Source organism: Eumetopias jubatus, unplaced genomic scaffold (assembly GCF_037043125.1).
Source record: "Eumetopias jubatus isolate StellerSeaLion01/CBP00866 unplaced genomic scaffold, mEumJub1_p1.0 scaffold_10, whole genome shotgun sequence".
In the NCBI taxonomy this organism is placed as follows: domain Eukaryota; kingdom Metazoa; phylum Chordata; class Mammalia; order Carnivora; family Otariidae; genus Eumetopias; species Eumetopias jubatus.
In genome coordinates, this window is record NW_028274816.1 from 60,672,077 (window position 1) to 60,699,793 (window position 27,717).

Below are 27,717 nucleotides of genomic sequence, written 5' to 3' on the forward strand. Positions count from 1 at the left end.
CCCCTTTTTTGGTCTATGTTGCCGGTTGTCAGAAGCCCATTGGTTAGTTAGGGCCTGTGGCTGTTGTGAGGTGGGTCCCCTGTTGGGCCCGTCTGGACTCAGCCAAGGGGTCGCTGTGGGCCCTTTCTCCATTCCTTTGCTCAAGCCCGCTTGCCTAAAAGCAGCCTGTACAGAAACTATAGGTGATTGGATTGTGTGTGTGTGTATATATATATCTCCATTATATTTTCATAATTAGATTGATATTCTGAATTACTGTTTTCAGACCACAAGAAAATACCACTGATGGTGTGTCCTTGATGTGCCTTAGGGACCGATACCAATTTCTTTCTATGCAGCTGCTGTTAACTTCTTTTACTGGCTTGGTGGTCTCTGCCAGATTCCTCCCCTGTAATGTTCATATTTTCCCTCTTGTCATTTGTAAGGAACATAATATACTGAGCAACATGCATAAAACTATTACATTTCAGATGTAAACTTCTGTTTTTCTCGCTAGAAAACATTTTCATTTTGAGAGAGAGAGCGAGAGAGCACATGGATGAGGAAAGGGGGAAGAGGGAGAAGCAGATTCCGCACTGAGTGGGGAGCCGAACTCAGGGCTCAATCCCAGGAGCCTGGGATCATGACCCGAGCTGAAGAGAGACCCTTAGTCAGCTGAGCCGTCCAGGTGCCCCTTCCTTGTAGTTTCTGATGAGGAGAACAAAGTCAAAAGAAGTGTGGACAAAATTAAATTTCCTTCAACTTCCAATCCGTTGATAAATACCAGAGATAGGCAGAGGATGACATTTCTCAGGAATTCACAACTGCCTCAGTGTTAATGTTTTGTTGGAAGCAAAAAACAGCCTTAGCTTGACAATAGCCAGACCTCCAGGATCCTGTCATTTCTCTTTAACATAGGAAAATCCCTTTGGAAATGTCCTCTATCTTTACCACCAAATAGATGTTGGCCATCATCCTTCAAGCATATGGCCCACTGAAAAGTATCTGAAGGGTCTCATGACTAAAGTGTTACTAGACAGTAGGTGACCTCCTCATAACACCAGCTAGGCCCTCATGGTCCTGGAGACTTGCTTCCAAATTCCTGAGAGCCTTGGGCTATCCCTCACCCCCTCTGCACTTGAAAGCATATAATCAGTCACTGCTCACAACTTCACTTCGGCTCTTTCTACCCACAGGTCCTCTCCCCGAACTTTAAGACTACGTTTTTTGCACCACAGCTATCTCCACAATTCTTTCTTCATCATTCATTCCTGAACCCCAACATTTCCATCAGAAACATCTCAAGAATTCTTTCTTCACCTTTGGCTCCGTTCCCACATCCCAACAGTTTGCACTGACGAGGAGGGCGCTCACCTCTGTGTAGTTGATACGGTTGACTTCTGGGAGCGAAACTTTCCAATCAGTCAGCGCTCCATCCCACAGGTTTTTCTTTTACTCCGCACTCACGTCACAGAGCAGGAAAGGTCAGGTCTGGTTCTAGGTGGTGACACTAACTCCCTCTTTCATCTTAGGGACCATTGTGAACCCTACCAATGGGCACTCGGTCACTGTGGTATTTATTGCAGGCACTGCTGACATTCAGGGATGTGGCCATAGAGTTCTCCCAGGAGGAGTGGAGATGCCTGAACCACACTCAGCGGCAACTGTACAGGGATGTGATGTTAGAGAACTACGGACACCTCCTCTTCCTGGGTGAGGATGACTCCTTCCAGATTTCCCAAACCACACTCAGGGTTTTGTTCCTTCCTTTGAAGACTGTCTCTTGGATGATTCCTCTTTGAATGACTGGAATTCAGATCGAGGCAGAAAGGGAAATAAGTAGGGGTTTATAGATGTAGAGAAACACCTTCACGATGTGTCCTTTTCAGTCTTAGCTTCCCCTTCCTCAAGGTAACATCATCACTTCTGTAGATGAGTGGCAGTTCTAAACACTTAGTGGCATAGAATGATACTGCTCACATCTTAAACTGACATTTCCAGTTCTTATGTCTTCGACTTGGAAGTGGAGATTAGGATGTGAACATTGGAAATTTCTCCTGTGTATTGTTTTTTTAAAATTTTTTTCTTTAAATTTTTTATTATGTTAATCAGCATACATTTTTTTTTTAAGATTTTACTTATTTATTTGACAGAGACAGACACAGCGAGAACAGGAACACAAGCAGGGGGAGAGGGAGAGGGAGAAACAGGTTTCCCGCTGAGCAGGGAGCCCGATGCAGGGCTCGATCCCAGGGCCCTGGGATCATGACTTGCGCCGAAGGCAGATGCTTAACGAATGAGCCACCCAGGCGCCCCTCCTGTGTGTTCTAAAGGGACTGTTGGGCAACAGCTTTTGGGAAACCATTTTCTAGAATTCTACAATGTCCTCTTTTCTTTTTTTTTTAATATGTATTTATTTGACAGAGAGAGACATCGAGAGAGGGAACACAAGCAGGGGCAGAGAGAGAGGGAGAAGCAGGCTTCCCGCTGAGCAGGGAGCCTGATGCGGGGCTCGATCCCAGGACCCTGGGATCATGACCCGAGCCGAAGGCAGATGCTTAACGACTGAGCCACCCAGGCGCCCCAGCAATGTCCTCTCTTCTGTACTGAACACAATCCTGATGGAAAGTTAGAATCTACAGCAATACTCATTTTCCTTTTTCCTCATAAACAGGTCTCGTTCTGTCAAAGCCAGACCTGATGATGTTTTTGGAGCAAGAGAAGCAGCTCTGGGATGTGAAGAGAAAGGAGACAGTAGCCTTTCATCCAGGTAGGTGGGAATGAATGAGGCAGATGACAAGGGGGAGGTCCAAGTCCGAAGGAGGAAGGTAGACCTTAAGCTATGGTTCGAGTAGCTGTCCTTGAATGAAAATCAATTGGAGACGCCCAGTTTTATTTCTCTCTCTCTCACAAAGAGATATCTGCTAGACAACATTATTATGCTCTTACATTCTCTAGGGATTCTCCTTCCGCTCCAGTGATGGTCCGTCACATCCGCAGGGAGGGCCAGGGGACTCTCCTGGGAGTGGGAGGGCCTCCATAGTCTGCGAGCTTCTCCACAGCTGTGAGGGCCCTGGGAAAATCATCCTATTTCGGAGGAACTCTATGCTAAGCCCTTGGTAAACTCTATTTTTCCTCATGGGAGGAGTAAGCCAGGGTAGTTGTATGCACATTGGGGTTTGGTGGAGAAATTCCTGGAACACTGGAGGCAGATTTCTAACGTTTTCTGGTTTACGCTTTCCGATGTTACGGAGGCTTTAATCTTAATCTTGTAAAATTGAGACTCAGTAACTTCATCAGATAACAAAGCACCTCCCTAAAATGAGAAAATGTACTCTTTTATTTCCCTTCAAAAGTTCATTCTTTTTCATTTTAACTAATGTAGAGGTTTCCACTCTATGAGTTCCATTCCTCAATGGTGAAATAATGTAATGTCTCTATTTGTTTCCTAGAATTCCTACATAAATAAAGCTATTGGGGAACTAGCACATTTAGAACTCAGAACTTGTAGCCTTTAATAAAGTTTCAATGATTACCTTATTTTTTAATAATCACATCATTTTATAATTCTGTGTTATATGAAGTTCTTGTGACTTTGTCATGTTTTCAATTTCTAATTAGTTAATATGAGATTTTTATTTTTATTTATTTTTTTTTAAAGATTTTATTTATTTTTTTGAGAGAGAGAGAGAGAGAGAGCCCAAGAGGGGGTAGGGTCAGAGGGAGAAGCAGACTCCCTGCCGAGCAGGGACCCCGATGCGGGACTCGATCCCAGGACTCCAGGATCATGACCTGAGCCGAAGGCAGTTACTTAACCAACTGAGCCACCCAGGCGCCCTAATATGAGATTTTTAAAAGATTTTATTTATTTGTGTGAGACAGAGAGAGAGAGAGAGAGAGAATGAGCAGGGGAAGGGCAAAAGGAGAGGGAGAAGCAGACTCCCTGCTGAGCAGGGAGCCCGATGTGCAGCTGGATCCCAGGACCCTGAGTTCCTGACCTGAGCAGAAAGCAGACACTTAACTGACTGAGCCACCCAGGCACCCCAAACCCCCATATTTCAAAAATTGTTTTGTTCAGTAATGTAATTTTACTTCATGGGAATTTAATGATTAGGTTTTTCTTCTACTTTCCTCAAAATGTATCAGGATTTAGGGTGCCTGGGTGGCTCAGATGGTTAAGCGTCTGCCTTCTGCTCAGGTCATGATTCCAGGGTCCTGGGATCGAGTCCCGCATGGACTCCCTGCTCAGCAGAGAGCCTGCTTCTCCCTCTGCCTCTCTCTCTCTCTGTCTCTTATGAATAAGTAAATAAAATCTTTAAAAAAAAAAAAGAATGTATCAGAATTTAATCCCAAGTATTAATTTCAGATACAGTGTCTTGTCAGCATATTTTACAACTTTTGTGATGTTTGTTTATTTAGAAATGAAGATGTGGTTTGTGTCCTCTGTCTTAAAGAGTGGATTATAGCCTTACATTCTGTGTAGGAGGAGGAATATATTAATAACGAAATACATTTCTTTCAAGCTTTTTAAGTGTTGATAAAATTTTCATTTACAGCTTTTAATGATTTTAATGAATAATTACAATTTTATGACCAATGAAGACATGCCAATCAAATGCTTATTTTTCATGATATGAACACAGTTTAAATTATAGTTATATAGATGTTTTTCTTTTATGTAATACATCAATTTTTTATTTAGAATTTCTTGGGTTAAATTTTATCTTATTCTGGTTCAGTAATTCCATAGTAATGTGCCCTTTTGTCTGGGACATTGCACAACATTAGTTAGTTGTGGATTGGGTTTTACCTGTGTATTTTGTTTTAGGAGAATTCTCAACGCAGTACATTTCAAGACCATGTGAGTATAACTCAAAAGAATGAGCTTTCTGCTTTTTGCTATAAAATTGTGTGTATTTGTCTTGTATTTGTATATCACACATACATACTCTGTTTATGACTCCTACTGTTTGTCTCCTTGGTGTGTGGTCAGTGAATGTTTATTGTGTCTAGGTGAGCTGTCACAAACAGAATTAATTTCATCATGTATTTGTTGGTGAATTTTTTTTTTAAGATTTTATTTATTTATTTGAGAGAGAAAGAGAGAGAGCTCGAGAGGGAAGAGGGTCAGAGGGAGAAGCAGACCCCCTGCTGAGCAGGGAGCCTGATGCGGGACGCGATCCGGGGACTCCAGGATCATGACCTGAGTCGAAGGCAGTCGCCTAACCAACTGAGCCAGCCAGGCGCCCTTGTTGGTGAATTTTTATTCTCTTTGCATGAGAGAAAGACTTTTTTGAATTCAAAGTAATTTTGAAACATTTATATCTCTTATCAGGTTTTGGTATTCCATTTTATCCTTACTTGTGTTATGCCCATGATATGCCTTGGTACCTTTCTCATTAACTTTTGTGTCTTCTGTGAGTATTTTCATTGTGGTTACCTTGGCAATTCCTTAACACAACTTAGAGTTAAAAAAAAAAAAACATTTAAAACTCATATTGTCACTTGCATACAAAACTCTTCTTCCTATGTCCACCCCTGCACCCACTTTGTTACCGATATCACAAATTCTTTTATGTTGCGTACTTTATTTCCCACCCTGAGATTTTTATACTTTTTTTAAAGCATTATTCCATAGCAGAAATAAACATGAGTGGTATCGAATTACAACACTACAGGTTTGTATAAGTGTCTAAGTATGTTTAGCAGAGAGCTTTATGTTCTCATGTCGTTTCAGTTACTTTGTAGAATCCTTTTATTTCATCTAGAGAGTGTTCCTTTAACGTTTCTTGTAGGACAGGCCTGCTGGTAAACTTAGAGGGGATTTTACTTGGGAAAGTCTTCATTTCTACATCTGTGGAAAGCAGTTTTGCCAGGTAAAGTATTCTTGGTGGCTATTTTTTGATCCTTCAGTACCTGAGTACATTATGCCATGCCCCTCTTCATATTGGGTTTGCTGAGAATCCCACTACTGAATTTCCTAGGAGCTCTCTTGTACAAGATAAGTTGCATTTGTCATGCTGTTTCAAAAGTCTCTCTCCACCTGTATTTGCTAGGTTAATTACAACGTGTCACTGGGTTCATGTCTTGACATTTATCCTACTTAGAATTTACTGAGCTTGAATTTGTCTCTTTTTCCCACATAGGTCACTCTCCTCTCCCTATGAGGTCCCCTTAATGTGCATATTGGACCACTTGTCGGGGTCCCATGAGCCCCTTAGACTCCAACCTTTTCACATATTTCTTGGCTTCTCTCAGTAGAGAATTTAGAAAAGGTGACTTTAAGAGATCTGATTCTTTGTTCTGCTTCATCAAGTCTGTTGCTGATCCCTTAGTGTATTTTTAAATTCAGTAATTGTACTCTTCAGCTCCCAGTTTCTGGTCCATGGATGTTATACTTTCTGTCTCATTGGGTTTACGTTTTGGTCATGCATAGTTTTCGTGATAACATGTAGTTACGTATCTGTTTGCTCTTCTTCCTCCCTGAGCATCTTTATGATGGTAATTTGAATTCTTTGACAGACAAAATATATATATATATATATTTGGCAACGTATGGCTCTTTATTAACATAGGGCAGTTTTGGAGACTGATTTTGTTTCTCTAATTGGAACATATTTTCCTATTTCTTCATATGCCTTCTGGTCTTTGTGTGGTTTTTTCGGGCCTGTGGGCCCAGGATTATGGACTTGGATTCTTGACGAGTACACAAATACGAGCAGTTCTGGGTTCTGCCACACATGTTCTAGGCATTTGTCATGTCTGCCTTTGTGTAATTTCCCAGTTTAAGAAAGAGCAGTTACTACTACTTTAGAACGCATGATACCTTCCTCTCTCTTTGCCTTCAGCTCTGTAGTCTCTTCATTGTTGAGCAAGTGCTTAACCTTCTGTCTGAGCAGCCAGCACACTGCATCCAGAGGGTGCTCTCATTCCCTCTTTTCCATGTCAGGCAGGTGAAAAGGACCTGGCGAGGTCACTGAAGCTACAGGTCGCTCATTTCTTTCTCTCCTGAGGAGAGGTAGGACTTTTCTCTGTGTTGCTGTGGAGTGTCAGAGAGGGTGAACAGGGTTGTGGGCAAGTGTCACAAACTTTCCGTGTCTCTTCGATGTCTCTTGTTCATTTGTACTTGCCTGAGGGTCCTGTGTTCTCCTAACTGGCTTCTGGAGCCATCTAAAAGGTAATTTGGTCCATTTTTGGCTCCATGGGGGTGCAAAGTACTGGGGGGTTCTTATTTCTCCATTTTGTTGCTGTCCCAGGATGGGTATAAATTTGGTATGTGTGTGAGTATAGAAAGTGGGATGCCTTATTTTACATCTTTTAGGGGTTTTTTTGTTGTTTTTAAGATTTTATTTATTTGACAGAGAGAGACAGTGAGAGAGGGAACAAAGCTGGGGGAGTGGGAGAGGGAGAAGCAGGCTTCCTTCCCGGCAGGGAGCCCGATGCGGGGCTCGAACCCAGGACCTTAGGACCATGACATGAGCTGAAGGCAGATGCTTAATGACTGAGCCACCCACGCACCCTACATCTTTTAGTTGTGTCTTTCAATCATACCCTAGGTTTGTTGGCAAAAACAGGCAAAGAAGATTCTTTGCACAGAGAGATGTGGGAAGAGGTGGAAGCAGTGGCCCTGAGTATTTATACTTAATGAATGACTGCGAAGGTGACGGGGGTAGTGAAGGGCAGGCAGGATGTTTTGTTTTTTTTTTTAAAGATTTTATTTATTTGTTTGAGAGAGAGAGAATGAGAGATAGAAAGCACGAGAGGGAAGAGGGTCAGAGGGAGAAGCAGACTCCCTGCTAAGCAGGAAGCCCGATGTGGGACTCGATCCCGGGACTCCAGGATCATGACCTGAGCCGAAGGCAGTCGCCCAACCAACTGAGCCACCCAGGCGCCCGGGCAGGCAGGATGTTATGAGGGGTATAACCCAATACGGACAATTACCCATAGTAAAATCTATTTTTTTAACATTTTTATTTTTTTAATTTTATTATGTTTTTCAGCATACATTACATCATTAGTTTTTGATGTAGTGTTCCATGATACGTTGTTTGCGTATAACACCCAGTGCTCCATGCAGTACGTGCCCTCCTTAATACCCATCACCGGGCTAACCCATCCCCCCACCCCCTCCCCTCTAGAACCCTCAGTTTCTCACTCAGAGTCCATAGTCTCTCATGGTTCATCTCCCCCTCTGATTTCTCCCCTTCATTTTTTCCTTCCTACTATCTTCTTTTTCTTTTCTTTTTTTTTCCTTTTTTGACATATGTATTATTTGTTTCAGAGGTACAGGTCTGTGATTCATCTGTCTTAAACAATTCACAGCGCTCAACGTAGCACATACCCCCCCCCAATGTCTATCATCCAGCAACCCCATCCCTCCCACCCCCCCACCACTCCAGCAAACCTGTTTGTTTCTGGAGATTAAGAATTCCTTATATTGGGGCGCCTGGGTGCCTCAGTCATTAAGCATCTGCCTTCGGCTCAGGTCATGATCCCAGGGTCCTGGGATCGAGTCCCGCATCAGGCTGCCTGCTCAGCGGGAAGCCTGCTTCTCCCTCTCCAGCTCCCCCTGCTTGTGTTCCTGCTTTCGCTGTGTCTCTGTCAAATAAACAAATAAAAATCTTAAAAAAAAGAATTCCTTATATCAGTGAGATCATATGACACATGTCTTTCTCTGATTGACTTATTTCACTGAGCATAATACCCTCTAGTTCCATCCACGTCGTGGCAAATGGCAAGATTTCGGGATTTTTTTGATGGCTGCATAGTATTCCATTGTGTATCTATACCACTTCTTCTTTATCCATTCATCTACCCATAACGAAATCTTACTGCCAGAAGAGATCAAGGATATAAATCATTTGGGAGGGAAACCCCACCTAAGTCACTTATATTTGTAGAATGATGTCTTTGAACCCAAGGACCCAAATCCACTTTTTAAAACATAAATTTTCTGGAAGGACTTTGGAAATCGTGGCGAGTCACCTAGTCCATACTGAAAGTAATCCTTCAAACCACTTTAAAGAATTTATTTATTTTTATTTAATTGACAGAGAGAGACACAGTGAGAGAAGGAACACAAGCAGGGGGAGTGAGAGGAGAAGTAGACTTCCCGCTGAGCAGGGAGCCTGATGCGGGGCTTGATCCCAGGACCCTGGGATCATGACCTGAGCCAAAGGCAGAGGCTTAGACACCGAGCCACCCAGGTGCCCCTTCAAACCATTTTAAATATATGATTGGATTAATTATTCATGGAAATATTTCTGAAAGTTAGATATTTGAAAATGAAGACAAAAATCCTAAATGCGGTTGATTTGGGAAGTCCTGTTCAGAAGGTTCATTATTTTCCCACCAACACAAAATCCCTTCTTGTTCTAAAGTCTCTAATTTTGATAAACACAGGAGGGTCTTTATTGAAGGATCACTATTGAATAGTTGTCACATGCTACTGAATTTGGAACAAGTTCTTATGTGTTGAGTACTTTAGTGAGGACTCTATCTTCCATAATTACAGAGAGAACTTACCAATGCAATGAATCTGTGAAAAATGTTAACCAAGGGTAAAATTCCAGTAGACATCAGAGAAGTGTGTTCAGAGAACCGATGTGAAAGTAGTAAGTGTGGGAGTCTGATGAAGCCGAAATCTCATTGAACATCATTGTATCCGCACTGGAGAGAAGACGTAGAAACTGTGTGAGGAAGTGTGGCAAAGCTTTTAACTTGAGTTCAAAACTCACTCAACAGCAGAGACTTTATAGTAGGAAGAAACATTACAAATGTCTAGAATGTGGCCAAACCTGTAAGTACCACTCAAAACTTACCAAGGTAAGGTAAGACATAGTGGGGAGAAGGCTGAGACATGTAAAATAAAATGTGACAAAGCCTTTAAGCAGAAAGATCGCCCTTGTTTACAGCAGAGGGTGCATAGTGGAGAGAAGCCCTTAAATGTAAAGAATGTGGCAAGGCATTTAACTCCTAATCAAAACTATTCAACATGAGATAATACATCCTGTTGAGATATCTTGCAGTTGTCAAGAGTGGTGCACAGTCTTTTCCTGGAACTGTACCCTTTCTGAATATCAGAGGAAGCATACAGGGTAGAAACCCTAGAAATGTAAAATTGATGCAAGACCTTTGTTTTTAATACACACTTCAGAAACGAACAGTCTTTATAAAGGCTAAAACATAAAGGACGTAAATAATTGGTAAAATGTGTAACGGAAAGCAAATCTAAATGATATCAGAGAATTCACAACAGAAGTGAAAACCCCTTTTCAGACATTACTTTTTTTTCTTTTAAAGATTTTATTTATTTGACAGAGAGACACAGCGAGAGAGGGAACACAAGCAGGGGGAGAGGGAGAGGGAGAAGCAGGCTTCCCGCGGAGCAGGGAGCCCGATGCGGGCCTTGATCCCAGGACCCAGGATCATGACCTGAGCCGAAGGCAGACGCTTAACAACTGAGCCACCCAGGCGCCCCACATTTTTTTTTTTTTAAGATTTTATTTGTTTGAGAGACAGCCCATGAGCAGGGGGAGGGGCAGAGGGAGAGGGAAAAGCAGACCCTTCCCCTCCTACTGAGCAGGGAGCCCACTGCATAGCTGGGCCTGATCCCAGGACCCTAAGATTATGACCTGAGCTGAAGGCAGGCACTTGACCAACTGGGCTACCCGGGCACCCCTCAGACATGATTCTTTTTTTGTTTGTTTGTTTGTTTTAAAGATTTTATTTATTTATTTGACAGAGACACAGAGAGAGAGGGAACACAAGCAGGGGGAGTGGGAGAGGGAGAAGCAGGCTTCCCGCTGAGCAGGGAGCCCGATGCGGGACTCGATCCCAGGACCCTGGGATCATGACCTGAGCCGAAGGCAGACACCTAACGACTGAGCCACCCAGGCCCCCCTATTAGTATAAAATTTATAAAATTTTACCCTATATGTTTCTCCTGTTGTTTTTGTGTGCATAGAGAACACAGTTTCGTGGTTTGTATATGCGCAGAATGCAATGTGTTATATGAAGCTAAAGATAGATTTTGGAGTAACAGAACTAACTAGGAGGAAGCACGTGTATGTATATGTGTGCGTACCTATATCTTCCTTCAGAAGGGAAAGGAATATTGATTGAAACGAGGTCATTTCCACGTTTGAAAATTGATGATTTCCTAGCAAACAAAAATATAGATTCATAATAGGAATAGTTTCCCTATATTGTATTGAATTTTTTTTAATTTTTTAATTTTTTTATTTTTTTTAAGATTTTATTTATTTATTTGAGAGAGAGAGAATGAGAGAGAGAGAAAGCACATGAGGGGGGGAAGGGTCAGAGGGAGAAGCAGACTCCCCGCCGAGCAGGGAGCCCCATGCGGGACTCGATCCAGGGACTCCAGGATGATGACCTGAGCCGAAGGCAGTCGCTTAACCAACTGAGCCACCCAGGTGCCCTGAATTTTGTTTTGTTTTTTTATTTTTATTTTTTTTTATTTATTTATTTTTAAAGATTTTATTTATTTGAGAGATAGAGAGCACGAGAGGGAAGAGGGTCAGAGGGAGAAGCAGACTCCCTGCTGAGCAGGGAGCCCGATGTGGGACTCGATCCCGGGACTCCAGGATCATGACCTGAGCCGAAGGCAGTCGCTTAACCAGCTGAGCCACCCAGGCGCCCCTGAATTTTTTTTTTTTAAAGATTTTATTTATTTATTCATGAAAGACGGAGAGAGAGAGAGAGAGAGAGAGAGAGAGAGAGAGAGGCAGAGGGAGAAGCAGGCTCCCAAGGAGCAGGGAGCTCGACGCGGGACTCGATCCCAGGACCCTGGGTTTATGACCTGAGCCGAAGGCAGACGCTTAACCATCTGAGCCACCCAGGCGCCCTATTGTATTGAATTTATGTTTCCTACATGTCCTGTATCTTGGTTTGAGACTCTCCCCAATCAAATCGTCTCTTGTATACCTGGTATTACTCCTGTACGATCCACTGTGATTTCCTTATTCCAGTGTTCATGAACTGTTGCTTACCTACCTTGGTCAGAGATTTTAAGAATAGTTTCCATGGAATGACATGGTTTTCAAAATTTAAATATGGGAGTAATTCTCCAGGGAGCATATTAAATTCCATGTAGTTTGATACACTTCACTCCTTCCTTTGCGATTGGAGTATTAAAATTTCTTTACTTACTGTTCTTTTCCCTTCTTGGAAGTGACATCATCCAAGTTGCTCCCTTTACTGTAACCATTTGTTTAGATATAAACCTGGAGACTTCATGAGTGTTTTTTTTTTTTTAACATTTATTTGAAGGAAACAAAGATGGGACAGGTGCTGGGTAGATGTTCTAGCTTAGGAAGAAAGCAATCTTCTATTAGGAGTGATGGTGCATCCCAACGTAAGAGATGGAACCTGTCTAGGTTTAAGCATGGGCATGAATTCTTCATGTGCGGAGAGGACCCCTGTCCAAGACTACACTCCTGACTCTGAATCTAGAAAGATAAATTGTACTTGTTTTCTTTCCAAATCCTCTCCAGTTCTTCTGACTCCTCATCTCCATTCCAGGGATGTAGGCTTCACAGCTGACCTTTCCTCCTGTGTTAGGAGACCCCATTGTCACTGCTCTCCCCATCCCCACCTAAGCCAGGCAGGGCCTTGGCAGGGCCTTAGGAGTAGCTTGGAACTTTCTAATTCAATGGTAAATGGGTGGTAACAGGATCACTTGAGGCCATATCTGAGAATTAAATAAGTGTTGTCACACTTCACTGGAAGAACACCCAAAAGCCATCAGTGGGCCACAGGTTAATTTAGGCATTTGGCACTGAAAGAGTTGTGAGGACAGATAAAACATGATGTTGACACAGTTCAAGAGGAAGATAAGTCCTACGAAAATGAAATATGGTGAACTCTTGAAATGTGAAGGAAGATCTGGTAGAGAGCTCCCTTTGGTCACTGCAAGGCCTTAGGAAGCTACTTGTGATGACGAAATGTGACAGATGTGTTCTTGGGAAATGTGCTGGTTTTCTGGGAAGTCAGATGCTTTTGTCATGATTTAATGCATTCCCTAGTGGTCCTGAGGACCAGTTGCTGTTGGATGACAGAGATAACTGTACTTTCCCAGGCCCAGATACATGGCAGTGAATGTAAAGGGGGTATTGGATGATTTAAACATGGTGGGCATAGCTTAAAGATGTCACATGACAGAGTAGATGTTGAAGATGAAGAAGGTTGCTGGAAAGTACTGGTGAGAACCAGCCAAGTTTGTGTTGTGGTTCCACAAAGCACTGGTATCCCAGGAGTAGAACCCCAACAGAGGTCTGTTCCAGTACAGATGGGTGACCTTCCAAGGATGCTGACCTGAGGTTGGCAGTTCCCTCCCTCACTTCTACTCAGCCTTGTGATGAGTCTAGTCCTGTGCTCTGATCAATGTGCAAGGCACTGATTCATTGAGAAGCAAGTCACCAATTACCAGCAGTAACCATTTCTGCTTCAAGCAGCCTTCCCAACGTTTGGGCTAGATGTCCCTGTGTCTGAGAGCACGTTCTGTCTCTACACTCCTCCTGACCTGAGTGGAAAGAGGATTTTTATGAGTTGTAAAAACAGATAAGATTAAGTTGGGTAGCATGTACACTCACATTGAACATTGGATCAATTGAAGGATAAAAATTCATTTTTCAGTAGCTGTTCTATTGTGGTCAGCAATACCATGAAAAGTCTGATATGTACATCCAGAAAAGAAGGTGTATATTTTGTGTTATGTATCCAGTGAGTTGGTAGATGCTCAGGTCTTATAAAATAGTGTACACACCCTGGAGTATAATCTGATTTTTCCATTTCTTCTTTCTGATATTGTCCACCCTTAGCCATTGTGCTTATACTTGCTTATTCTTGGCCCCGGGATACCTGCCCCACCACCAGGCATCAATCCATGTTCCTTGTAGTGTCAATCTGATAGGACTTAGGGAATTTGATTTGAACCACTGATCTTCTCATTCAGGGAAAGCCATCCTCCCTAAGGCACTACTCCCTCTATGCCATTGACCAGAACTATATATATATACACAGTTTTTGTATATATACATATATATGTATATATACAGTTTTGTATATATACATGTACAGAACTGTAGCAGAGGTGGACACAGAAGATGTTTGTGAATGTCTCTTCTTCTTTGAACTCTTTCACATGGTCTGGCACAAAGGCACTGGCACTTTGCCCTGAAACTACCTGTTTCAAAAAGGCCCTAATATTGACAGTATCCTTAATCTTAGTGCATAGGGATTTTATGCTGCATGCAAATGGCGTGCTGATGAAGAGCTGCTTAAGCCTTGCAAGTATTTTTGGTCTTATAGTAAAAATCATCAAATACAGATTTATAGGGAGAATGGTATATTCAGTTCTTTATAATCCCTAACATGTATTAATGTCTTGCATGCATTTCTTAACTTATTTGAAAAAATATTTATATAAATTCAAGTTCACTTTTTTAAAAAGATTTATCTATTTTGCGGAGAGCTCAAGTGAGAGGCGGGGGAGGGGCAGAGGGAAGGGGAGAGAAAATCTCAAGGTGACTCCCTACAGTGCTCGAAGTGTGACACAGGGCTCAATCTCACGACCCTGAGACTATGACCTGATCTAAAAGCAAGAGTTGGAAGTTTAACCGACTAAGCACCCAGGAGGCTCATTTTTTTTTTTTTTTTTTTTTTTTAAGATTTGTGTATGTTAGAGAGAGAGAGAGAGAGATCGAGTAGACGGAGTGGCAAGAGAAAGAATCCTGAAGCGGCCTCCCAGCTGAGTGAAGAACCTGATGCGGTGATCAAACCCAGGACCCTGAGATACTGACCTGAGCTGTAACCAACAGAGCCACCTAGGAACCCCTGTTCCAGTTCACTTAAATTTAGATTGCTTTCATTCAGGAATGTGAACTAAAGTATATTTGGGGTGATCTCAGCCAGCTCAAGGAGGTTGGAGAGAAGAGAGAGATGGAGGAGGCGGAAGCTGAGACAGAGTCAGATTTATTAATGAATAAAGGAAATGTGTGTTGTGTATGGTGTGGGTGTGGGTGTGGTATTTGTGTGTCACAACACTAACATGACCACAAGCCTAGCGGGTTACTAAGACTGACTTCTGGTGGATAACACAGGGTTGACCTGTGACTTAGTTCCTGCAGAGGTTGTCAAATTTTGCCTGGGTCAGAATCACCAGAAGCACTTGTAAATCTTGGATTGCTGTGCCTAGCCCCACATTACCTTGTCACTAGTTCCGGGAAACAGCCCCCCACCTTTCCTTTCTTACCCCATCTCAGGTGCCTGTCTAGGGAATAGACCTTGAGAACCTATGCTTGGGGACACATGTATAATTGTGTTCTTCAGGAAAGGTTTTAGCCTATATGTAATGTAGTCGGATACGCAGGTGTGTAGTCTTGGTTCTCCAGGTGTGACTGTGGACCCATGTGTGTGTTGGGCCTTTCCTGTATTTTACCTTGGATGCCTGTCCTTTGTGTCTAGTTCTGAGTAGTCAACCAGAAAGCCACTCAGGCTATATATGTGTGGTGTGCGCTGGAACTTTCTCTTTGAAGTCTCAGTTCATGGAAGCTGTTCTGTATGAGGACTGCTGGGTGAGCCATTGGGTGTCAAAGAGGAAAGAGAATCCAAGCACAGGTCACCTTCTATAGAAGGGCATTTGTCCTGTGTGCCTTGTGTTCACGGGTAGGGTACCCAGATTCAAACCCTGACTCTACCAATAGTGAGAGGCTCATTATACCTTCCTTTATCTAAATCATTTCTGTCAGTAAAAGGACGATGGTGTTAGCCCTAACACATAGAATCTAGAACATTGAATACATTAACAGTAGATAAAGCATTAACAACTCTGGGACACACGCTGGGGCGCCCGGGTGGCTCAGTTGGTTAAGCGACTGCCTTCAGTTCAGGTCATGATCCTGGAGTCCCAGGATCGAGTCCCACATCGGGCTCCCTGCTCAGCGGGGAGTCTGCTTCTCCCTCTGACCTTCCCCCCTCTCGTGCTCTCTATCTCATTCTCTCTCTCAAATAAATAAAATCTTAAAAAAAAACAACAACAACTATGGGACACACACTGTATGCACCATGCAGAGGAACGTGTCAGACACTAGTGAATATTTTGGATTTTCTTTCTCATGATAAGAAGCAGCCCACAAGTCATGTTTCATGCTGAATCCTCTCTGTGAATATTGAAACTTCTTTAAAAATAGCCTGTATGCATTTGAAAATTGGAAGTATCTGTCTGATCCTAATTTTCATTGGAATCCTGCAGAATTGCTCACTCTTGTTTCTGTACCTTCTCCTTTACTGAAATGGAATGTCGGCAAGTTTGAGTGGTTTTATTCTCAGTCATCAGAATGTAGCCAACTGTTTGGCATTCCTTCTAGAGGTATCCCAGGGACCTTGGTAGCTTCCGGTTTAAAACATTTGTGATCATTTTGGATGTAAACTTATTCTCATATGAGCACAGAGGGCTAGACCTATGTCCATTGACAACTGTGGACTCCTGAGTGCTTTCCAAACCTATGCTGGCAACTCCACGGTTAGCCGGGGCCAGAGGTGATATTCAAAATTTGGCGGGACTGAAGGCCATTCTCTGTTGCTGGGCAGTACCATAGGCAAGGCTCTGAGACTGTCCAGATTCACTGTTCAGGCTCCCTGCTCATGCAGAGCAAGAGGTTATGCTCAGTACTTGGTCAGTGCTACTGGCTTGGTTTTCTCCCCATAGGCCTATAAGAGAGGCTCTGTGGTTGTCCAGGGTCTTTGTTGAGGCTTCCTAGGGGGGCAGAAGTGGAGGCTATGCTCAGCAATGGGAAGTGACTTAGACCTTGCATACCTACCCAGACAGAGAACATAGAATTTTCTAGTTCAAACTATTGGCTGGACACCCAAGTCAGTCACCGCTGCTGACAAATCTCCTTAACCAGGCAGGTTCATCTCAGCTCTGCAAGTGGGCAGATTCCCGGGGATCTCTGATTCAGTGTGACCGGAAGGTGGAATGCTGTCTGGTCCAGCAGTTCTGAGATCTGAGCAGCGGTTGCTCTAAGCCCTACCCACTTTCTCCATGTCTGTGTGATCCCCAGGTGTCCAGCACCACAGATTCCCCCAGGGATCCCCACGAGGTGAGATCTCATTGGGCCACCCAGGAAGTGGCTTGCCATTTGGGGAAAGCTGGGTGTCCCCTGTGGGCTCTTCTTCATGGTAGAACAATTGTAGTTCCTGCTGGTCCCTCCCAGTTGGGCACTGTGGTGGCCCAGGGAATGGGCATTGTGATCAATGTGAAATTGCTCCTCTTACCTTTTTTTTTTTAAAGATTTTATTTATTTGACACAGAGAGAAGGAGAGGGAGAGAGAGGGCACAAGCAGGGGTAACATCAAGCAGGGGAGAAGCAGCCTCCCCGCTGAGCAGGGAGCTTAATGTGGGGCTTGATCCCAGGACCCTGGGATCATGACCTGAGCTGAAGGCAGATGCTTAAAGACCGAGCCACCGAGGCGCCCCTACACAAGTCATTTCTTGATAGGGATTCACATTGCCAAGATCTTGGAGTCAACTTCTCCTTTGATTTATCTCTGTTTTCCTGCCTCTAGTGACATTTAGTATAATCTCCCTGAAACACACACACAATGTCAGTTTTGATGTCATAAAATTTCCTTGGGACTCTGTCCTCAGGTGAATGATTATTCCTCTATTCCCGTAACAGGCTTGCCTCCAGGGGCTTGACAATAACAATAATCTTTGTGTTACAGGCTTTACCTGCAATCGTGGCAATATGGTAGATATTTTACTGTTGTCTCTCTTTATATCACTGGAGGTAGGTTAAGGTCTACTGATTTTATTGCCAAACACAGGAGTATAGACAACTCATTGGACATTTTCTCTAAAGGAGTCCCATCTGCACTGACAGCTTTTCGGTGAAAGATTTCTTTCTTTCTTTTTTTTTTTTTTTTTAAGATTTTATTTATTTGACAGAGACACAGCGAGAGCGGGAACACAAGCAGGGGGAGTGGGAGAGGGAGAAGCAGGCTTCCCACGTAGCAGAGAGCCCAACGCAGGGCTCGATCCCAGGACCCTGGGATCATGATCTGAGCTGAAGGGAGATGCTTAATGACTGAGCCACCCAGGTGCCCCTATAAGTGGATTCTTCTGGGAATACCACAAAGTGCCTAAAATCTATGCTCATTTTAGGCAACGTCAGTTTTTAGTAGGAAGCCTATGTTGAAACACAAGCGATCCTGTAGCCTGAAGCCATGGGAATTAGTAAAAATGTAGGGAAAACTTAATATTTATAAAGGCCACGGAATCAGTGGGGTTCAAGCTAAGAAATCCAGCCTTGCAACCAGAGGCAGATTGCACCTGCATTACTTGTCAAAGAGGGAGCTCTTTCCATGAATATGTTGGCATGGTGATTTGAAGAAAGATAAATAAAAGGAGGTCCAGAGAAGAGTGACTGGTCAAGTTTGTCATGCAGGGGTGGAGTTGGCTTGAAAGAAGGGTGAAGGGAGGGAAGCCCTCGAGGCTCACCTCTATCTTCTTCCCCCTGAGTAGGAACCTTGTGAAACCCTTCATCTGTGATTCAGGCCTGGAATTCTGTTTGGAGCATACAGTGTTAACGTTTGACATCAGTTGCACACGTGTGAAATGTGGAAACTCAGACCCCACCCAAATATCCATGTCAGAATATGAATTTTACCAAGATCTTCAGTTCGTTGTCATACACATTAACATTGACGTACACCTGTAGCTCACCTACACTTTTCCATTATTCTACTCCTGTCTTCATGTGTATAGAACATTATTTTGATAACTGTGCCTTGTTGTATGCCTTAAATCAGGAAATGTGCTCTTCATTTCCCAGATTATTTTGGGTATGGTTTATCCCGTGACATCCATGTAAAATTAGGGTGGATTTTGATCTTTCTTCAAAAATGGCATTGGAATTTTGGTAGTGATTTCATTATTCTGTAGATCTCGGCAAGTTTTATTGTGTTTCAGGTATTCCAGTGAAAGAACTTGGATGTGTTTCCAACTTATTCCTTCTTTCGATTCCTGCACAATATTTTATACTTTTCATCATTTCAGGTTTGACTTCTACCATTATGTTTAATCGGAAGCATTTTTTGGGGGGGGGTGATGTTGCTCTAAATGGATGATGTCTCTGTTTTGGGAATTGTTCTTTGTTGTATAGAAACAGAACTAATTTTTATGTGTTGGGTTTGTGTACCAACTTTGTAAAATCCATATGAGTTTTAACAGGATTATAACAATAAGGATTCCCCAGGAGAAGAAATGGCAGTGGAGGAGGAGGATTCTAGACTCACCACATACCCTGACCACCACGAGATAACTATCAGATCATCCTAAATACCCCAGAAATTGGGCTGAAGACTGACAGGACAAACTCCCCGAGAAAAGGAAAGAGGCAACATTGAAGATGGCAGATAGTTTGGAGAGGTGGTTTAGGGAGTAAGGTGTATAGCACTGTGGAGGGCAGGGAATTGTGGTTGGAGAGAAAGTAGCATGACAGAGGAGCTCACAGGGGAACGCATAAGGAGAAGGTTTCCCCAAAGCCATTGGCTTGGAAAGGGAGAGGGGATGAATTTCACGAGTTCTTGGAACTCGCATGTCTTAAAGCCTGAAGTTTTAACGGTCAGCAGGTTTGGATGAGATAGAGTCAAGAGGTCACTGTGCTCCTGGAGAGAAGGCAGGCAAACAACCTGGAGGCAGACAACGTGGAAACAGCCATCCAAAGAACACCTGGGGCACACGGTTGGGAGAATATTCAGTAGTCTAGGAGCACTTTCCTGAGAGGAAACATTTAGTGAGATGTGTCTCGAAGAACACGGGAGTTGGATGGCACCATTCCCTCTCCTGCCCTGTAGGATAAACACAGAGCCCCACTCAGTGAGGACACTGGCTGTCTGCCTTGCTTGCAGCAAGCCTCACCCCCCTGTGATCTGATGGGACCACCCATCTCAGTGAGGCTTGCCCCAGGCTCAGCAACGTGGGCCCCTGCCCACGTCCCATCTCCTGAGCAGGGAGTTCTGTCGGGCCTGAGCTCTGGTAGGGTTGATGTCAGGTGTCCTTGCACAAGCAGGCCAGAGCTCACCCAGTTAAAACTGGCCACATTCAGGCCAGGCACCAAACACTGCCCATAGCAGGACACATCACTGGCTTTTCTAACACAGAGAGGAAGGTAGAGACTTAGACAAAATGCCAAGATGAAAGAGTTTATCCCAAACAAAAAAGCAGATAAGGCCAAGGCCCGAGGTATAAGGGAAACAGACGGGAGTAACGTGCTTGATGGAGAATTAGGGCAACGATCATAAGGACACTCAAAGGGTTGAGAAGAGAAGAGTGAGATCTTTACCACAGAGGTAAGGGTTCAGAAATAGTTGGGGTGCTTGGGTGACTCACTGGTTCCTGCTCAGGTCTTGGTCTCAGGGTCCTGCGATCCGCCTCCCAGTCAGGCTCTGCACTCCGCGTGATGACTGCTTGCGATTCCCTTCTCCCTCTCCCTCTGGAGCTCCCATTCCTACTCCTGAGATCTTCCTCTCAAATATATTTTTCAAAAAAATCAAATAGAGGTGAACAATGCAAGAAGCAAGATTAGAAACAGGATGTAAAGAGTAGGCTGGGAGAAGCAGAAGAATGATTTTATTTTATTTATTTATTTTTTTAAAGATTTTATTTATTTATTTGAGAGAGAGAGAATGAGAGACAGAGAGCACGAGAGGGAATAGGGTCAGAGGGAGAAGCAGACCCCCTGCTGAGCAGGGAGCCCGACGTGGGACTCGATCCCGGGACTCCAGGATCATGACCTGAGCCGAAGGCAGTTGCTTAACCAACTGAGCCACCCAGGCGCCCAGAAGAATGATTTTATATAGAAGGCGAAATCAAGGGGCACCTGGGTGGCTCAGTTGTGAAGAGTCTGCCTTTTGCTCAGGTCATGATCCCAGGGTCCTGCCCCGCGGGGAGCCTGCTTCTCCCTTCCCCACTCCCCCTGCTTGTGTTTCCCCTCTCGCTGTGTCTCTGTCAAATAAATAAAAATCTAAGAAAGAAAAGCAAAATAAAGGAAAATACTGAATCTGAACAAAGGGAAGGAGAAGAATCATGCAACACAGCATTTGATTTAGGGAACTCACTGACTCCATCAAATGTAGTAAGATTCCTAGGTCATGGGCTTTTCTCTGCTGGGACAGTATTGATTCCAAATTTACCTCTCATTCTTGTTTTTGGTTGAAGGAGATTTCCCATTTCTTTGGTTCAAGGTTCTTAATTTACTCTTAAAAACTTGTATTTTTAGGAAGTATCTCTGTTTTTCTTCTAAATTACCCGATTTGTTCGTATATAATGGTTTATGTAGTTAAACCATTGCCAGCTCTGTTTATTTTGTTGGTTAAAATGGGCATGACTTTCAGTGTTGTTTTAGTGTTAATCTGATGTATATTTTATTTATTTCTGTTTTTGTTATTTCATTCCTCTAGTAAATTTCATCCAAGTTTCTTCCTTTTCTAGCTTTTCTGGTGGAGGTTAAGTTGTTTATTCCAACATTTTTCTTAACTCTGTATTGTGTAAGATAAACAATATCGAAAATGGTAAGTCTAGTAGGGAAAAAATGGCAGACCTAAACAATACATACAATGACAAAACAGTAAAAAAAATTAAAATTAGGGTTGTTTAAGGATTTCTGTAATCATGTCATCTGTGACCAGAGATGATTTTACTGTTTCTTTTTCAGTTTGGATTCTTTTTATGTATTTTTGATTGCATAATTGTTCTGACTAGAATGTCCAGTACTATATTCAAAGGCAGTGGTGTGGTCATTTCTTTATCTTGTTTCTGATCACAAAGGAGAAGCTTGCAGTCTTTTGCTATTGAATAGGTAAGAATTCAGCTTTTCATACATCTATGCCATTTGTTAGATTAATGGAGTTCCCTTCTCTCTCTACTTTGAGTGTTTTTAACATGACATGTTGTCGGGTGCCTGGGTGGCTCAGTTGGTTGGGCGACTGCCTTCGGCTCAGGTCATGATCCTGGAGTCCCGGGATCGAGTCCCACATCAGGCTCCCTGCTCAGCAGGGAGTCTGCTTCTCCCTCTGACCCTCTTCCCTCTCGTGCTCTCTGTCTCTCATTCTCTCTCTCTGAAATAAATAAATAAAATCTTTAAAAAAAAAAAAAACATGACATGTTGTCCAATATGCCCATATTTGTATTCCATCTTATTTAATATGATCGTGTAATTTTTGATCTTCACTCTGTTAATGTGGAGTCTTCAATTTATGGTTTTCCATATGTTGGAAACACCTTCAATTCCAGGTGATTTCCCACTTGATTATCTTGTGAAATGGGAAAATGTGCTTTTGATCCACTTTGCTCTCTTTTATTGTGGACTTTGAGTATTTCACACAGGTAGTCCTTTGTCACCTTCTTTACTCGTAGGTCTTCTTCTGGCTTGGATAACCTAGAAATGCTGCTACCACTGTGAGAGTGTTTTGCTGATTTTTCTTATTTTCACTCCTTGAAAATGTTTGAGGAGATTTGAAGTACTTCCTCCTTAAGGGTCTGTTTGAATATCCAGTGAATTCATCTGGGACCTGATTTTTCTAAGGTGTTGGGAATTTTTTTTTTTTTAAGATTGTATTTATTTATTTGACAGAGAGAGAGCAAGAGAGGGAACACAAGCAGGGGGAGTGGGAGAGGGAGAAGGAGGCCTCCCATCAAGCAGGGAGCCTGACGCGGGCCTCGATCCCAGGACCCCAAGATCGTGACCCGAGCTGAAGGCAGACGCTCAACGACTGAGCCACCCAGGCGCCTGGGAATTTTTTCTTTGTATTCCTCTTTCATTCTGCTTCATGGTTGTAGATTATTTGTGATTTATTTAGATTTCTGAATGATGGATTTGTAAATTGGTTATAACTTTTTTGAAATTTATACTCCTCCTTTGGTATCGTTTCTTGGGCACTGATTATCCATCATCACCTCTTACAATTACTTTTATTCCTATGGTCAGTTACACTCTGTCTGCTTTCACTTCATCTCACATTTTAGTCATTTTTTTCTCTTTTATTCTTAATTAATAGTTAATGGGCTGTCAATGTTGATCTTTTCTGACAAATCTTCCTATTGTTATAGTCCTATTTTTACTATATCCTGTTTTGTTCATTTCACCTTTCTCTTAATATCCATCATTGTACTAATTTTGTACTCATGTGATACTTTGCCTGATCATTAGAGATATAGGAAAGTTATGCTACACCATGACAATACCACAGAATTATCTATTAGGATATGTGACCAGTACATTGTGTGAAAAGTTACGTGTCCATGTAGAAATGAAGTATTGATGATTCCTTCTCAGCCATCTTTCTGACATTGTCTGATTGACTTGAAGCTTCTATCTTAGAAGTCCTCAGTATATGCATCTGAAAGTAGTAAATGCAGTGATTTTACTTATATTTTATCTTTCAGCTGTATCTTCACATGACATCCAGAGTTTCCTGCTAAAGCCAAGCATAGAAGGTTCTTTCCAAAAAGTATCAATGCATAGATATCAAAAGAGTGCTGTTGAGATTTTACACTTAAGTACAGACTGGGACAATGATGGGGAGAGTGAAGGGCATCAAAGATTTCCTGGAGGCTATACCCAAACCAAGGCAATTGCCCTTAATAAGAATCTCACTGCCCCAAATGGTGAAGGATATAAAACATTGTGGAAAACCTCCCTTTTTAAGTCAACTGTTTCTGCAAAGCAGTGTGTTTCTGTAAGCAAAAGCTCCAATCAAATATTCAAACATACATCTTTGTGGACAGACCATTTGGAAAATCTGGAAAGTTATCTAGTCCATGCTGAAAATAATGATTTGAACCATTTTGAAGATAGGATTGGCTTGACCTTTCAGTCAAATATTTCTGATGTTCAGAGATTTAGAAATGAAGAACAAAGTGCTAAGTCAGATCCATATGAGAGGTGCGTCACTGAGGAGTCGACCCTACAGAATTACCAGAGCCTTTTCAATGGAGACAGAATTGCTCAATGCAGTGAATCTGAGAAAACATTTAACCAGGGTTCCAGTGTTCATAGATGTGTGAGGACTTCGTCTCCAGAGAACCATTATGAATGTCATAAATGTGGGGAAGGCTTTAATCAGAGCTCTAACCATATTATACATAAGAGTCTCCCTTTGGGAGATAATCCTCATAAATATAATAAATGTGGGAAAGCTCTTAACCAGTCCTCCAGTGTTGGTGATCATCAGAGAATTCATGAGGCAAAAAACCCATTCAGATGCAATAAACCAGAGACCATGTTTAGTCAGTCATCAAGGCTAAATATAAATAAGATAATCCCTGAGGGTGAGAAAACTTACATTTTTAAGGAATGTGGTAAATCCGTTGACTGCCGCTCAAAACCATCTCAACATCAGCAAATGCATACTGGAGAGAAAATACACAAATGTGAAGAATGTGGTACAACCCTTAAAGACTGTTCATCAATAAATGGACATAGGCAAATTCATACCGGAGAGAAACTTTACAAATGTAAAGAATGTGGGAAAGCCTCTACATTGTGCTCAACCCTTCCTGGACATCACCAAATTTGTACTGGGGAGAAACCGTATAAATGTCAAGATTGTGGCAAGGCCTTTAACCATCACTCAAGTCTTAATAGACATCACCGAATTCATACTGGAGAGAAACCTTACAAATGTAAAGAATGTTCCAAAGCCTTTCGGTCATGCTCAGAACTTACTCAACATCAACGAATTCATACTGGAGAGAAACCTTACCGATGTAAAGAATGTGGCAAGGCCTTTAACTGGCCCTCACAGCTTACTCGACATCACCGAATTCATACTGGAGAGAAACCTTACCGATGTAAAGAATGTGGCAAGGCCTTTAATTGTCCTTCATACCTTACTCAGCATCACCAAATTCATACTGGAGAGAAACCTTACCAATGTAAACAATGTGGCAAGTCCTTTAACAGGCTCTCAACCCTTACTCGACATCACCTAACTCATACTGTAGAGAAACCTTACAAATGTCAAGATTGTGGAAAGGCCTTTAACTCAGATTCAGCCCTTAGTCAACATCACAGAATTCATACTGCAGAGCAACCTTACCAATGTGGCAAGACCTTTAACCAGAGCTCAAGGCGTACTCAACATCACAGAATTCATAGTGGAGAAAAACCTTATAAATGTCAAGAATGTGGAAAGGCCTTTAACTGGCACTCAAACCTCACTCGACATCACAGAATTCATAGTAGAGAGAAACCTTGGAAAGAATGTGGCAAGGCCTTGAACCAGAGCTCAAGGCTCACTCAACAGCACAGAATTCAGGGTGGAGAGAAACCTTATAAATGTCAAGAATGTGGAAAGACCTTTAAAAGTCAATCATACCTCACTCAACATCACAGAATTCATACTGGAGAGAAACCTTATAAATGTCAAGAATGTGGCAAGGCCTTTAACAGTCTCTCAGACCTTGTTCGACATCACAGAATTCATTCTGGAGAGAAACCTTACAAATGTCAAGAATGTGGCAAGGCCTTTAACCAGAGCTCAAGGCTTACTCAACATCACAGAAGTCATACTGGAGAGAAACCTTACAAATGTCAAGATTGTGGAAAGGCCTTTAATTGGCACTCAAACCGCACTCGACATCACAGACTTCATACTGGAAAGAGACCTTACAAATGTCCAGAATGTGGCAAGGCCTTTTACAGACACTCAGTCCTTACTAAACATCATAAAATTCATAGTAGGGGGCGCCTGGGTGGCTCAGTTGGTTAAGCGACTGCCTTCGGCTCAGGTCATGATCCTGGAGTCCCGGGATCGAGTCCCACATCGGGCTCCCTGCTCAGCGGGAAGTCTGCTTCTCCCTCTGACCCTCTTCCTTCTCGTGCTCTCTATCTCTCATTCTCTCTCTCTCAAATAAATAAATAAAATCTTTAAAAAAAAGAAAAAAAAATCTTAAAAAAAAAATAAAATAAAATTTATAGTAGGTAGAAACCTTACCAATGGAAAGAATGTGAAAAAACGGTTAAGGAGTGCTCACCACTTCCCACACATCAGAGAATTCATATTGGACAATAACGTTAGAAATAGAACAGATGTGGCAAGGCCTTTGACCAGCATGCACACCTTACTAAATATAGAATTCATACTGGAAAGAAAGGTACCCGAGAAATGAATAGAATGTGCCAAAGCCTTTAGCAGGCAAACAACCCTTACTGGACATCACAGAATTCATACTGGAGAGGAATCTACAAATATAAGGAATGTGAGAAAATGGTCGAGGACTGCTCCTCCCTTATTCCATATCAGAGATTTTATATGGGAGAGTAACTATACAAATATAAAATCCAACCTTTCACTGGACCTCCCAACTTACCTAACATCATAGTTATCACAGAGGAGCAAAACTGTAAAATGTAAAGAAAATGGACAAGCCTTTTCTGGAGGTCAGTTCTTAATTATCACAAAATGCATCATAGATACAAGCCCTTGGAACATTAGAAATGTGGAAAGACCTTCATTTTAATATATACTGGAGGAAATACCAGAGAGTAAATTAGAGAAAGTAAATTGAAAGATATCAATGTTTAGAAAAATATTTAATTGAACATCAAATGCCAATAAATGTCACAGAAATCAAGTAAAAGGAATACATTAGTCATTCTACTCAGACATTACTCTGTATGAAAATGGTTATAAGGAAAAAAATCAAACACTTAGAAAATGTATATGCTTTTATGTTTTGAAAGATTTAGTGGATGGACTTTTACATATGTATAATTTCAATATATGTTTATTTTTTCATCAACCCTATTTGAGATTTGTGACTAACAATATTAATGTATTTTACTCTGAAATCACTTCAGAAAATTCTTTTATTCCATTGGGTGTGTACGGCCACGTGGCTGATTGTTGCTACATCAAAGATAATAGATGCCCTGCTGCATTAGGTGGGACTCATGCATACCTAATTTTCCATGGCAGATGAAGGACGGGGTAATTAATATACAACATACGAAGTATATCTCAATGGAGATGCTTACGGTTATAACATTGACGTAAGATACCAGGAAATAGGTGTTCAGAATACTTCTCTATATATTAAAACTAAGGAACTTCCTCAGGATTAGAAATACACGGTTTTACTAATTGTTCTTTCAGGAAAAAGAGGTGTCAGTCCAGTAAACTCCCAGTCTTTATTCATTAAGTGCAATCGTTAGAGAGTATGAGCTGATGTGGTTGAAATGAAGAAATCCTGACGGAAACCCCAAGAGGAGAGTTAACTCTTCCCTACAATGCCAAACTGTTGTACCTACAGCTTTCTTAAGAATTTACCTCAGTGTTGAAATTTTTGGAAATAGGTACTCCCACATTTTTCTAACAGCACTTGACTGCTTTTTCAAGTGTGTTTTTGTATTGGTGATAATAGAGTGGATTTGAAATGCATAACTTAGTCTATGTGTGAAATTAATATATTTTCATTAAGAAAACATAACTGGTTTTGTTTTTGTTTTTGTTTGAATTTATTTGACATTGACACAGAGAGAGGGAACAATAATAAACATACTGGTTTTGGGGCGCTTGGGTGGCTCAGTCATTGGGCGTCTGCCTTCGGCTCGGGTCACGGCCCTGGGATCGAGCTCCACATGGGGCTCCCTTCTTGGCAGGAGTCCTGCTTCTCCCTCTCCTGCTCCCACTGCTTGTGTTCCTGCCCCT

At 42.2% G+C, this 27,717-nt stretch overlaps 1 protein-coding gene across 1 annotated transcript; it reads left to right on the forward strand.

The window, feature by feature from the left end:
- Positions 1–1,562: 1,562 nt before the first annotated feature.
- Positions 1,563–25,776, forward strand: LOC114201816 (uncharacterized). The gene is made up of 4 exons (XM_088027020.1): positions 1,563–1,692; positions 2,654–2,749; positions 23,450–24,334; positions 24,506–25,776. Exons 1-4 carry the CDS (start codon positions 1,659–1,661, stop codon positions 25,774–25,776), a joined length of 2,286 nt encoding a protein of 761 aa, XP_087883146.1. The 5' UTR covers positions 1,563–1,658.
- The last annotated feature ends 1,941 nt before the right edge of the window (positions 25,777–27,717 follow it).

What these genes read in the sequence shown, in the direction of transcription:
- LOC114201816 (XM_088027020.1), top strand. Translation starts at nt 1,659, where the DNA reads ATGTTAGAGAACTACGGACACCTCCTCTTCCTGG. An exon ending in GACAGTAGCCTTTCATCCAG is followed by an intron (nt 2,750 to 23,449) that starts GTAGGTGGGAAT and finishes TTTATCTTTCAG; the next exon opens with CTGTATCTTCACATGACATC. An exon ending in AAATAAGATAATCCCTGAGG is followed by an intron (nt 24,335 to 24,505) that starts GTGAGAAAACTT and finishes TTCATACCGGAG; the next exon opens with AGAAACTTTACAAATGTAAA.